General features: G+C 41.1%; 1 protein-coding gene across 1 annotated transcript; it reads right to left on the bottom strand.

The window, feature by feature from the left end:
• Positions 1-1,221: 1,221 nt before the first annotated feature.
• Positions 1,222-12,053, bottom strand: LOC311004943 (protein FAM171B-like; the record flags this gene model as incomplete). The annotated part of the gene is made up of 8 exons (XM_083997181.1): positions 11,805-12,053; positions 7,096-7,329; positions 5,871-5,963; positions 5,535-5,693; positions 4,218-4,388; positions 3,306-3,422; positions 2,888-3,011; positions 1,222-2,134 (listed from the first exon to the last, which is right to left on the bottom strand). The coding sequence occupies exons 1-8, from the start codon at positions 11,983-11,985 to the stop codon at positions 1,222-1,224; spliced, it is 1,992 nt and encodes a 663-aa protein (XP_083853307.1). The 5' UTR covers positions 11,986-12,053.
• Positions 12,054-14,877: the final 2,824 nt, after the last annotated feature.

The following is a 14,877-nucleotide window of genomic DNA, read 5'->3' as shown; positions in this document are numbered from 1 at the left end:
ATGATGCTGTAAACATGGCCGTCCACTTCATCCTCCAGCACCTGGACTCCCCAGGATCCTACGCCAGGTATTCTGTTCTTTTATATAGTATATGTGTATTTATAGTATATGTGTATCTTTTGCACTAGAATATTTTAATTAATTCAATTTTATTTTACTTTATTTAAATTCTTAATTCTATTTTTATCCCTCTCTTTAAATTATTTTTGGTACCTTTATGTTTGCACCTGACACCAAGAAAAGTTCATTGTGCTGTAAACTGGCCTTTACTGCTCTTGACTATAAAAACAGTTCTGATTCTGATTCTGAGCCTGTAGTCTATTCATTTATAGTGCTGCTGTGTTTCAGAGCCAGGAGTACTTGTGGTTGCCAAACCGGTTCCTGTTACCACGCCCACAAGTTAGGCTACAAGAAGTTATTTCATCATTTTCCCCTCAACTTTGCTGACTGTACAGACTGAGAACTCCTTTTGCTTTTTGTTTGATAAGAGACTGGAACTTTTTTCCCTCAAGTCAGACCAGATAAATAGTTGTGTCCTGGTGGTGAGGCCAGGCAGAACCACTGCAGAACCACTGCAGGTGCCATATTGTGTCTATTGGTATGTGTTTGGGAACTATAAAGATAGTGAGCCTGAGAACATCTTCAGTTCACTCACCCACTGACTATGCTGTTCAGTTGACTCCATTAATGAATATTTATTAAACCTCAAGAAAAGACAGCCGACGTGTGAAACTTTTCTTTTTAATTCTTTACTGAACAAAGAGAACTCATTTTTGCCACCACAAAAGTTAAATTATTTATTCATTTATTTGTATTAAAATATAATGAAATGATTTATTTCATGGCAGTGTACACCAAAACATGCACAAACACACTTTAAGTATATATCAAACATATTATTAATCTTACATAAGCATTCAGAAATTGTAAAGTTAAGACATCCATTGTCCATGAATCTTGAGGGAATAGAGTTTAATATATATGAGGCAGAGGGTAATGGATGGTCTGTTAAAAGGAATGGGCCAATGGGACATTTAAAGTTCAACATTACAGAATCCACTGTTACTGTGCAATATGATTCACATTTTCACTTCTGCATGTGCAGTAGTTGGAGGGAAATAAAGCCCTACACATATATTATGATGTAAATATTTCATCAGTATGGTGAAGAAGTCATTTATCATCATCGGAGCTTCAGGCGTGGACCATTAAAAGTTTTTTTCACTGTGGAGGTGTATGTTTGCTGCTGGATGCGCTTTTGACGAATGTAACGTTGCGCTCCAGCGTCACAGTCCTCCGTCCAGACGCCTGGTTCAGTTCGCTCATGTCCACCCCTGAATCTAAACTGGTGTCTCGACTCTCCACTGGTCTTCGTCTCCTCTGCTGGTCAGACACAGAGTAGTGGATCTCAGCTGCAGGTTTGCCCTCCAGAGACACAAACCAGGCCCGGGGAGGCTGGGGTGAGGGCATTTTAGAAAATTCTCCCAAGGCGTGTACCGAGTGCCTGCTGTCTCTGATTTTATTTAATGTTCCCGGGACTGACACGGACTCTGGGAGGCTGAAGGGACCCCTGGGTGTGCTGGTGGAGGTTCCCGCCTGAGAGCCCTCAAGAGCTCCAAGCTGGTCTTCACTTTCTACCGCCTGGCTCTGTGTGGCGGACTGACCTTTTTGCAGCGTCTGGGTGAAGCTTTCTTTGCTCGGTGGCTCGCCGGCAGTGCTGTTTGAACCCCCTGCACGGGGCAGGGTAGCCGACTTGCTCCAGTGCGGCTGCTCGTCTTGTTCCTCTAGATGGAAGAAGGCTGGTGCGTGAAGGATGGCGACAGGCTGATTGTAGAAAAACAAATTCTCAGTCAGAGATGCCGGAACTAGATTAGATTCGGTGTTCAGGTCCAGTTCAGCACACTCTAAAGCAATGGCCACAGCATTGGGATTGGTAATTATACCATGCATTAAATCGGCAGAGGAACTGCGCTGGTTGTTCCCCTTTTCTGTGAATGACTGGTTCAGCCCATCCTGTGGATGAGAGGCGTCCATTGAATATACTTCAAAGTCTTCATCATCACATGTGGATGTGGTTTGGTCTTTTCTCATCCCTGGTAAGATTGCCTTGGCTTCAGTTTCACCGAGGGGACGTCTGCAGACAAGAAAGAACATTGTTTTTTAACCACAGTCAAAGAAATGGAACCATTTGTCTGAGAAGTCATCCTGCATGGAAAGACTGCTTATTCAGTAGATATTATACAGACATCCAGTTCCGCAAATCACTAATGATTTGTTATGTGTAACAGCTCAGTGTTTTACTGACAGTGAAGTCTTTTTTTAAAGGAGCATTGACGTGAACATAATAAAACAATCGTGGATTGAAAAGTGGCCCTGCAGAGAGCAGCTCCAGTCCCCAACAGCTGTGATGCATTTCAATGTCCTTCAGGGTCATGGCAGGAAAAATGTGTCACACCACATTTTCAATCACTCCTACAGGACTTTGCCAATAATTATAAACACACCACTTGTGCTTGAACTTGTGTGCTATGAGGAGCTTTCACTGTAGTACAGATGTAGTATAATTAGCCATGTGGTGGGTCAGTGTTTGGAGCAAATATCAGCAGCGGAGGAGGTGCAAAGTTCTACCTTACATCAGTGTTTGGTACTCTTTCAATAACATACAATTTAGTTCTAATCACTGCTAAATATGAACTAAATTCTCCAGCCCCATCAGATAAAGTATATATTCTAACCCCAACCTGAAGATGTATAGAAAAGCTGAGAAAGCACAGAGGGATTTCTTTGCCACAAAATCAGCATGAGCATATTTACTTTACACTCGGCAATCAGCATCATCAGAACTTCTCGGATGTATAAAATAGTGGGACATAGGAGCCTTTGTTACCTGTGATAACACAATAATCCCACCAGAAGACAGATGATAACAACAAGCAGTCCTCCCAGCAGAACCATCAGGAAAGATGAATGGTGTAAGAGGAGGTCGATGGGAATGTCAAGTCCAAAGATACCTGAAGAAAAATATTTTGACATGTAATAAATCCATGTTTATCCACAAACCAAGGCCTGGTCTCTTTCAATAGATTAGAGTCACAGAGATGTATTTCCATTAACTTCCACAGTTAGAAGAATTCAACTGCCACAATAAGAACTGCCCTCTTATCTATTAGATTTCACATCCGTCTAAAAAAAAAGTCCTGGTTCACACACGGCTTAGAATCAAATAAACAGAGAGAAAAAAACAGACCACAGTATTACTACTGTACTGTATTTGGTATTTACACATCATCATATTAAGCACTTACCGCTGGTATCTGACAGAGGTGCTGCAACCCAGTAGCCCAGATGAGGAGCTGTGAACTTCCACATGAGTTTTCCATCGACTGAGACCACCTTGCCTAGTCCTTTTCTCATCCAACCACCTCAAAGTCAAACAAACAATAACAAAACAATGTGACAAAAGTTTCTGACTTTTAAAACAACTCTTGTACTGGAGTTTTTATTATTTTTATGATGTAAAATAACCCAAACTCTGAAACTGGAATGATGTTTTGGGGGCGAAGGTGATGCCTGACGTCCATCACTCTCAAAGTGACAGAATGTGTTTAAACATGTTTTTCTTTCTTTCTTTCTTTTTTACACATAATAAAGAACATATAATTACATGAATGGAGAAAACTGTGCATATAAAAGTAAAGTACTGGACTTAACATTCTCTATGCACTAAGAAATAGAACAGGGTTGATTAAGGTTAGTGGGCCGTATCTGACAAACAGCTACTGCATTATTTGTCTAAAGGCAACAGTTTTTACTTCAAATAGTAAGACTATGTATTTAGTAAAAAAACGCTGCTAAGTTGTCATATTAACACAGAATCACAGAATTAATAAGAGAGCATGGTCTTGGCAGGACAAGAAGCCTCCATAATTTTACTGCATTAATATTCATCTCTGCTGATATAAGTCTCTGGATGTACAGAAAGAATTAGATATGAACCATTAGAGTAAAGGTCTGAGTCATCGTAAGGACTGAAAGTTTCAGTCTTTTTATTGATGTTATGAAATGACTGTATAATTATATAAGCCCTTTGCATGCCGTTCAGTTAATGAGTGGCTACATTTAAGGATTTGTTTTCCACAGTGCTAACACAGCCTTCTTCATCAGTCTTCTTTGGAAATTCATTCATTCGTGCTTGTATCATCACGACTTCTACTCACCAGTGGTCTGGTTAAAGAACCATGCTGGAACCACATTTGAAATGTGAAGTCCACAGCTGTCAGGGATGCTGAGGCTGATCTGTATGGGCCCACTCACATGTAACTCAGAGTCTGCCGAGAAAAGGCGCACACTGACAGCCGCCACCGGGCTCAACTCCACGCTCACATACCCTTGAAAAGAAATGAGACAATGCTTAAGGGGGAGCTGGATAAAAATGTGCCACTGGCTACATTCACTTTACTCGCTTTTATCTTTTCCACCATGGAATTCATGTAAAAGCACTTTGACTAAGTGGTGCCAGTTCAACTGAGACACTTTGATTGACACTATCGACTGCTGCTAGTGACAAAGTGACTAGACTCCTGCTAAAGGAGTGACATTGATTTCACCTCTCTCAAGACAGACTGAGAGAAGACGCAACAAAAGAATCCGACAACTACACAATACAAAAAACTAAGAAATAAAATTGAACAAAAACATTCAAAATATGCAAATGTTCTTTTTTTTCTTACTTTTTTGGAAAATTGTGTCTTTTTTATATTATTACCACGACCAGATGTCAGCACAGAAATATTATAATTCCCAAATAAGGTTAAAACATACTTTAAAGCCCCAGTATGTAACTTATTTGGCTTTTTATTAGCAAAAATCAAATATGTCTTTCATAAATACGTATTTCACTGAAGTGGAATCACACCCACATACAAATGAAAGCTTTCTGGTACCTTAGAATGAGTTGTTACAAGTCGTTACAAATACATAAGTGGGCAACGCACCGAACCGAGGCATCACCATTTTTTACGTTGAGTGGCAGCGTGACCGTAGGTAACCATAGAAACTCAGCGGAGCTGTCGGCTCGGCCTGTTAAAACTGTCACCACTGTGTAGTGTGAGGAAGGACGGAGGCACTGGTGTTGCATTCAGGTGCAGTCAGGCAGACGGCCGTCGGCAAACCAACCGGATGTCATTTTACTCGACTAGAGAAAGACGGTAAAACGTGGGTCAGGTAAACAACACGACATCACCATGACAACATATTGTCAGGCCTGTATTGTTTTGCCTCGTGCTGGTGGACCACTTGTTTACATAGAGGCTTGTTTATCCTGTTACATGCAGCGTCTGTTGTCTGTCTGACGTCTGCCCCATTTCACGTGAATGCAACATCAAGAATACGTTCAGATATGCAACCGCACCACTAGATGGGGGGAATTCCTATACATTATACCTTTAATCAATTGTACTTTGGTCATTCAAACTCTTATAAGAACTGCACTTTACCCAATTTGAAGGCAGACACACACTCACACTTAAACACACCTGATTTACTGCTCATGATGCCCAGGGTGTTGAGCAGGCTGTCATCCTCTGATGACAGCCTGGGGATGGTCAGGTAAGCTCTGACAGAGGTGACATTAGTGCTGTCTGTCAGATTCAGCAGAGTCTTGGGAAACTGGACAACAGGCTGTGACGAAGCATCTAGAAATGAGAGAAATATATTTACACTTACATAGACTTTTTGTAACCAAATATTGTGTATGTATCTTCCTTTTATTACCACCACCTCCGCCTGATATAATGTGAAACTGTTAATGAATGATTGTACTGTGGAGCAAAGAGACAGTGAGAATAAGCAGAAGTTCCTCGATACAGTACCAGATGTTTTGCCAGTGATGAGGACAGAATCTTCAAAGAGCCAGATGTTTCCTTGATTGAAACTAAGTAGTGCCATAGTCACTGATGAAAATACTGCACCAGAGAGAGGAAATGCAAAAAACAAATCAGCAATTTCACCACTAGATGGCAGCTTGACAACATGTTATATAAAGTCACGTATTGAACCTTACACAGAGGCAAAGGGGGGAAGCATTCACTTCAAAAACAATCGCTCAAATTTCAAGATTCTGGTTTTTGTATCACAGCTCTTCAGATGACAAATGAGCAGCAGAGACAGAGGAACACAGACACTCCACATGGACTATAGGAAGCTCCCAAATGGATTTTCTTGGGTGCTGTCCACTGCTGCACTTCAATTAAATGTCAAGTGCAGTGGTGTGGAGCAAAAAAAAAAGGACAACAGGAGATTTCCCTCAATATTTCAACCACTTTTCTTTAAATTACTTCTTTGATATGATATTTGAAGTGCCCCAAGCAGGGAAAAAAACACAGTGCTATCTGTCCCTCCTCTGCAGACTGTGGACGATTCACTAACAAAGTATTAGAAACACACACAACCACACAGTGTGTAGCAAATATAGAAAAAAATGGTTAGTTAAAGAAGAGTCTTTATGACCTCTGAAAATGAGATCTAGTGACACATATAAAAACAAAACTGTCTTTGTAACATTTATACATTAGATGAAGGTCTTTAGAGGGATAGTTCAACATTTTGGTAAATTGGCCCATTGCCGTAATCCCTATAGACAGAATGTTACGAGACAGAGTTGTTTTTGAGGCAACTGCAGAGACTGCTTGCCAAAAAACAGCCCCCAGTGGGAACGTGCATCAGTGTTTTTTCTTCATGAATTTACCTTGAAAACAACTCTGTCTCATAACGTTCCAATATTATCTCATAGCGTGGTGAATGTGCAGGTCAGAACTTGTCCACCAGAGCGTTTTGGAGTTGTTGGATTGTGTATTTGATGAGTTTGATGAGGGAAACCAAGAAATCCCATTAGCCTCCGTAGCGTAACTCTGAGCAGCTCGCGGCTCTGCTCCGCCATTCTAAAAATAGCTTGCACCGACAATTAAAGGTAACAAACCTACTGCTATGACTATAGGGATTATGGTAATGGGCCAATTTGCCAAAATGTTCAACTATCTCTTTAAGAGTCATGATGTAGCAAATCAACTTCTACATACAGACATCAGTACATCTTACTTGGCATTCTGCTGGTTGTACACGGTAGCAGTGTGCTAATATAGCCGTCCTTGCTGACCACGATTGTGATGGGCAGCCCCATTTGGTAAGGTACGTCAAGTAAAACACCACCGTCCTCCCCGGTAAGAGCGCTGTTGGCCCTGGTGTAGTTGACGTAAACGTCCACCACGGCCTGGCTCAGCGGCTGACGACTCAGCACGTCGCTGACCTGGACCTTCAGATTAAAGGAAGAACCTGCGGAGAAAAGAAAGAAACTGGTACTATTGTTGCTTCAACATTTTACAGCTTCACAGGTGGTCAAAGCTTCCAGTAAAATGAAAACGCCATAAATTGCAGTCTCAGAATTACACCTCTGTGGATTGCCTGACGTAACACACTTATACATGTTCCTATTATTTTGTCCAGCACATTTTATGCAGTACAACAACCCCCCCCCCCCCCCCCCCCCCCCCCCCCCCCTTAGTGCTTTAATAGATTGGAGTTGGCTGCAGTTCCAATTAACCTAGCAGGCTAGCCAGGCTCACTGACAACACTACAGGAAAACTAATTTACTGACTCTCTCGAGGATATCAGTCAATTAATCCCAGCAGATTTTAAAAGAGGTGGACACACATACAAATTGTAAAATCAGGCAACAAGAACAACAGAGTAAGCCTTTAAGACAACATTATGCTACATCGGCAAAGCAGGCAGCTAAGTACAGTACATATTTCCAATAAAGTTATTCTCATGAGGGAGCTCTAATCATTACATGCTGTCAAGTAGCTCCCAGAGAATCTCATTCAGGGCCCACATAGTGTGACACATTATCCACAAACCCAATTAGCCTTTTTTCACACTGCGCACCAACATCCAATACAAATTTCATGACGACAAGACTTTATTTCTGAGCGGTACAGTGTTGAATAACAATGAAGAGACGTTCACCAATACATCACTTCTTGCCCACTCAGTATGACTAAATGCTAGTCATGCAGATAAGCAGATGCTGCCTAGAATCAATGCCTGAGGGACATGCAATACATTCAAGCTGCGCTAGTCAATATTTGTGTATGACCAAAGGATTGGATGAATATGTGTAAAGTTAAAGGTGCCACTCAAAGTGATAAAGTCACAGGGAATTATCAAAACCTCTGCATTTTACTCAGCTCTGGGCATTTTAGCATCTTTAACCTTCGTCTTGTGTTAGCTTTCTACCATCTCTGGTGTTAGGGCCAGTTTTGACCTATGGTTTTGACCTATGTTTAAATTTAAATCAGCTGTAAAGTACACTCAAACTTTAGTTTTTTCATCAAATTTGTTTTCTTATTCTCTTGATTACATTGTTAGGCTTTCTTATCCATGAAAATATTGGTTTAACATTTTTTTGGTGTGGGCCCCTGGGCCTTTTTTGTCAGTATACCCATTGTCTTCCTTCTTCTTGTCAGCTTTCTGCTACCATCTCTTGTGTTAGGGTCAGTTTTGACCTGAGTTTTAAATTAGTTATAAAACACACTAAAAACAATCATTCCAGTTGTTTCTCATCTCTTGGTTACGTTGTTAGGCTTCCTTATCCATAAAAAGGTTGGGTTTGCACTTATGATTTCAGTTTTAACTCTAATTATCATTCTTATTATTGTTATAATCGGGGTGACCCTAGCACCACAAATGGAGCGAAGCCTGTGAGCTAGTTCAGGCAGCCAACACTATTTAAGATGGGTGGCTGACCCATCGTCCTCTTTGTTCGTCTATGACACAGCAGCATCTCACAGCGCTACCCTTCTTTCTGCCCCAGCATCCACCTGTAGGCTGCGGGTTAAGATAGTCTCTCATCACTCCCATATACTTTAATGAAATCCTATTGTCAGGGAGCGATGAAGTCGGAGCCTTGACGCCAAACTCAAATGTATAATGAAGCTGCAATAAACATTTTTAATCGTTAGTTGTCTGACTGAAATGTCAGTCCAGAGCATTTTAGAATTTTGTGGGGGAAAAAAGTTTTATTTTGTTTAAATAGGGTTTCCAAAGCCTTGATGCTATAAACAAATTCATGTATATTTTTATGCATTTGGTCAACTTTTGTAGTATTAATGTAAAATTCTGTGAGTTTTTTTCAAATGAGGTTTAGGATTGTAAACACGTTTGCTGTGGGACTGTGGAAGTATCACAGCAAAAGTTTAGAGAAAGAGATTTAAAAAGGTATTGAAAGCGACAAGAAAGCTCTGAGCACAATGTCCCCACGAACACTGAACAATGCTTTTAAGAAACTCAGTGCCAACAGCTGCAAACCTCCGTGAGCACTGGGCAGCATCAAGGTAGCCTTCCTTCACCTTCTTCCCTGCTATAAATTTTCTCTCCAGAATCTGGCCTGGAGAGTAAGTTTTGGGAGACATAAATCTCAGCAGTTGTCTCATCATCAGCCCTCCACAGATTCAGTATATCATCGTTATTTGGTGCTAGGAACCCATAAAAAGCTCCTTCTTGGATTGTTTTTTTTCATCAGTACCTACTTACTGTATAGCAGCAATCTCCCCAGCCATGATGTCATCCCTCTCTAATGGTTACAACTCAACACTGACAGTAGCTACTGGTTTGATTGCATATAATCCTGCTGCTAAACGATCTGCCAAAGCCCTGCTGAACACTCATGAACCAATGCCTCGTGCTATCAGCTTTCACACTATTTCAGCGAGTGCCAATGCCAGATAACCAGATCAATCCATATCCTAACCCCCTAACAATTCCCTTTGATCGTATAGGCAGACAAACGACTGGTGCTGCCAGGGGCGCCGCCATTTTCCTGCCCCAGTATGAAACAAATATCTACATTTGGCTGCGTTAAGAGTTAAACCCACTGAGAGGCAGACTGTATGCCAGTGCAGATGGACAAGAGGATGCCTGTTTTGGGAGAGGCAGCCTCCTCTTTCTGTATGCTCTGCTTTGGTGGCCAAACAGAACAGAAGGGAGTCACTAAATCTGAAGTGGAGGTGTGCCGTGCCAGATTACTGTAATCTCCCCATTTGGCCAACTGAACCACACCGCAAAGAGGGTTATGAAGTATATTGAAATGAAAGGCTGTCTGAGGCCACAGAGCAAGATGAGAAATAGATCCCCCATGGTGTGTGACATGGCTCAGACTTTAATACATGAGAGTGCTGGAGCCCAATAGAAAGAATATACAGAATCTCTACTTTGATGAAATGATTTCAGTTTCAATGTGTATATATTACAATAAATATTAATTAAACAATACACATTCAAATTAGAACATTTTGCCTGTTGCCAAATGCAGTTATAGCAGTTGCTTTCATATCAAACATACACACACGCCATCCATCATCCTTTCACCACCACATACTCAGATTAAAACCATGAGGAAGGAACAAAAACATGTTGACTGGTCATTTTCTGTGAGACCACCAGGCAGGGTAAACAGATGGTCCAACAGGGACTTATCCCTGGTGGCCCCCCTTGTCCCTCCCCACCCTGCCCACAAACATGCTTGTTTGTGTCTGTGTGTTGGAAGTAGGCCAGACATTCCACTGCTAGAAAAAAAAATGCATCCTTTAATAAGTAGGCCAAATCAGCTCTAAGCACAAGTCAGCAAAAAAAAAAACCAGTAGCAAATGACCTGAGATCTGAGACAAAAGGTGATTAGGATGGAGAGGATGGTGAGGGGTGGATGCTCTAACACACACACCAGGCCTGTTATTCAGATCAGTATCAGAATCCTCCCTGGGGGAAAAATGATTAGATCTTTGCATCTGTTGCTCTGCCAATTCTAACGGGAACAATGGAGATGTTAATCTCAGCGTGAGGAGAAGTGCCCATCTGGCTCAAGAGAGAAGGTGCTTGTTGTACATTTGTATTTCTTTTTCCTTTAAAAAAAAAAAAATTTAATAGAACAAACAAGTGGGCAGTCATTCCCCTGCGAGTAGAGTCTGTACTGATGGGTTGGCAGGACATGCAAGTCAGCAGGAGGCGGGCCGGGGCAGGGGGGAGGAGGAGAGGAGAGGAGACACAACAGAATTCCAAGTGTTACATGGCGAACACAGGGATCATGTGATGATGGATGGTAATGTACTCCTACAGGAACATGAATTAGTCATGAATCAGTTGATAAGTGAACAGGGTCACTACATTCAGATCCTCTGCTCTGCTGTAAACAAGAAGATGGTTGTATGTCTCAGAATAAACCGGGATGAGAGAAATGAAGGAGGCCTGCTTTGCTGTGGCTTAGTGCCAGTTCTATTGTTTTGGAACCTCACATATGTTTTAACACACTCTTGGCCAGCTCTCCAGTCCCTTAAAAGTGTTGGCATTTTGTTAGAATATTGTAGCCTAAATGATACAGACATAACGTGATAAACGAGAGGCTCGTTGGCGGGTGATGCAGTGAAGAGAGACAGATGGAGAAAGCGTTACTCATGAGGTGACAGCAGCGAGCCCCCTCATCACTCATCACTCATGAATAGATCAGCAGATTTGTGAACAAATCCTCATACAGATGGTCCAGCACGACTAAATCTGCACATTTTAGTCTATAATCTGGTACAAAAAGCCATTTAGTACGACGGTTGCTAGAAATAACAAGAAATGTCAACATGAGCATGTAATCTCTGGTTTATTTTACTCTTTACAACCTCTATAAACACACAGCAATAAAAAATAATAAAAAATCATCGCTAGTTTTACTGAGCTTTGAGTGTCCACAGCGGATCTAGACCAACCTGGCATGGGATCCAGCACTTGCTGGTGGTACTGAATGGGCTCTTGTCTCATGTGATCCCGGTTTGAAAAGTTCCCGTCATCGATATGCAGAGAGTGTCCCGCAGCCGGAGTGAACTCTGCGGCCGCTCCGCCGCTCTCCAACAAACTCAGCGCAGATATCAGGCTGATCAACAGGCGCATGACTCTGGAGGAGATGCTGATCGATCACACGTTTCATCTACAACTTCTACGAGAGCGGAGCCGCTCCATCCACCGCCATCCGAACTATACTTTTCCTGTCAGCCGCTCTTCAAACAGCGCAACTAGTAACTCCTCCCCTTTAAGCCGCTTCGTGAGGCCCGACTATCTATCTATCTATCTATCTATCTATCTATCTATCTATCTATCTATCTATCTATCTATCATTTTTTCCATTTTTCTTCATGTTTTAAATAGAATTAAATGGACAATGACCGTTACTTTGAAAAGCCACTGTCCTATTCTGTAGTCCTCAGTAAACAATGCCTCAGGACTGTGCTTAGATAAGGTAACTCCCAAATGTATATTTCTACTGAACAGCACTAGTCAGCTGATTCTTTTATAACAGGGCTGACGCATGTATACCCTTATACGCTCAATAGAGTTTATTATGCAAACAGACTTGCATCAGCTTATTTTTACCACTAGATGGGGATAATATAATGTAATATGTATTAGTAATAATACCAGCAACACTGAGCTTCAGTCAGCCATTATTAATTCCATCTCTGTGTTCACATAACTGATTTGATTTATATAATAATAGTCTGCCCCTGGGGAATTTGACGTAACCTGTAATTGTCTGACATAGATGGGGATGAAGATGTCAGGAGTTGGAGCTGTGGTAGTGATAGTTGTGACGGGAGGGTATAGTTACACTAATTGTGACACTGATAACACAGCAGCAGTGTTAGTGACAGCAGTAATGGTATTAAGTAATGACGTGGCAGTTACTTAAAGTTATTTTTATATTTAGAGAAAAGGCCAAGGCACTCATCTTGTATCAAAAGTTTAAAATGCCTTTATTGTGTTAAGGGCCAAACATAGTTAAAACAGGACGCTTCAACGCGTTGCAGCTGAGAGAGTCTGACACCAAGACAGGCACAATTAAAAGTCTGGTCACGGGTGATATTCTATATATTTCTATATTTGTGGGACTTCCCAAGTCTAATAAATGCATCCATGAAACATTCATTCTACCTCAGGCCTCTCCTTATACTGTACATTAACTTTGGTGGGAATTTATTTTCTTAGTCAGGACTTTTTTAGGTATCTCTGTGGTGAGCTAAATAATTAAGAAATAAAAGAACAGAACAGAGGATGGCACATTTCCAGTGAATGTCTTCTTGTGTTACTGGCAGAACTCTCCTGGACTTTCTGTGTCTTCTCTACTTCTTTTTTTTTCTTTTTTACCCCAAATTTTCTTCCCTTTTGTTATAATGTGACCTTCAATATTCATAGGAGCTCAAAAATAAACATCCTTGAACCACCTTCCTCTACACCCTGGTGATGATCATTAACCAAACTGCCGGAGGGATGCACAACATTCTTCCAACAAAGTATTCTCGCATGCTGCTGGAGAGGGCTGTGCCGTCCATCATTCCTGCAACATACCCATCAAACTGTTCACCAGTGACCCTTCATCTGGCATCTGCATTCATCAGCTTTTTTCCATTAATACATTCAAGTTTTTCCTTTAATTTATTCAGGATTTTCCTATAACTTGTTACCTGAGAGTATACACACATTGATTATTTTTGCATCAGACTGTAAAAGTGTAAAACTGTGTTATGCACTTACATCATCAGATAGATAACCTGGTGGATGACCTCTTCATCCTTGGTGACACATTGATCAGACACTGCAAATATCATTGACCTGTTTGGTTTGGCATGACTCTCATTCAGAATTACAAATTACAAAATGTGTAGGGAGAGTTGGATCTGCTCAACTATGTATGTAGAGTAGTTAGTGCCCCCTACTGTTAAAAACAAGCTCTACTTATTTGTATTAGAAGTGAGACAATTGGCCAATAATTTGATCTGAAAAATGGAACACAGACATTTTACATGGATACTGTAGGTGTAATACACTGTTTCACTTTATTATATCTCTGAAGTCGGGCCTGAGGGTTGGTCCCCTCTGTGATATTTGCCCGCGGTGCTTTTCTGTCACCAAAATCTTGAGTGAATCCTTGCTGGCTTCTTCACCATCATAGCTCTTCAGTGACAGGGGCCTCAGAGATGCAGTGAGCTGACACATTTGTCCTCCCAGCTCTATTCCCCTCTGACAAAGCATAAATCGGAGTCTAAACACACAAGCAGCAGGATTGATGACAGCCAGAGTCTCCAGGATCAATTTGCCACAAATTAGATATAGTAATGGTTCATTTCTCCACATAAATAGCTGCATCTACGGGGACTATTTTGGAAATCTGCTCGCTTTTACTCTGGAAATCTGTGCTTGCTTTCTGCTCCATCCCTGACTGCTTTCTTCTATTAATCTTATCGGCTCAGGGATGGAGTTTCTCTTTGTTTTTCTGCACACAATGCTGCAGAGTTTATTACATTCTATTAATAATGTAAAGAGAATAGTCTGTTCCACCATGTGGAAATGCTGTTTCATTTTTTTTCAGTTCACTCTGGTCATTTTTTTCCTTGCACATCTTTTCCTTTTCTATAAATTTATGTTAATAAATATCTAAATAAACACCTGTGAAATACTAGCTCTGTCATAAACAAGCCAGAATACTGAAAGCTGCTGGCATGAAAACAAATAAATCTAATATGAATCAATATGAACATATTGTTTAACAGTGCGTTCAAGCTGAAATAAAACAACACTCAATAGAGGTCAGGTCTCCATCGTGTATCGTCTAATGGTGTCTTTCAATGGGAAAGGTCATAAAGCTCAACAAAATCAATATTTTCCTCCTCTTACACAAAAGTGAGCACAGCGATTCATGCCAACTGAGCCATTAATGATCTAAGACTCTGTGTCAGAGCCCAACACACTGATGAAAAGACAGATGGCAGATGAAATATCATATTTTGT

Source organism: Trachurus trachurus, assembly GCF_905171665.1.
Source record: "Trachurus trachurus genome assembly, chromosome: 21".
In the NCBI taxonomy this organism is placed as follows: domain Eukaryota; kingdom Metazoa; phylum Chordata; class Actinopteri; order Carangiformes; family Carangidae; genus Trachurus; species Trachurus trachurus.
The sequence above is the reverse complement of the archived record's forward strand: the minus strand, read 5'-3'. Positions and strand labels throughout refer to the sequence as shown.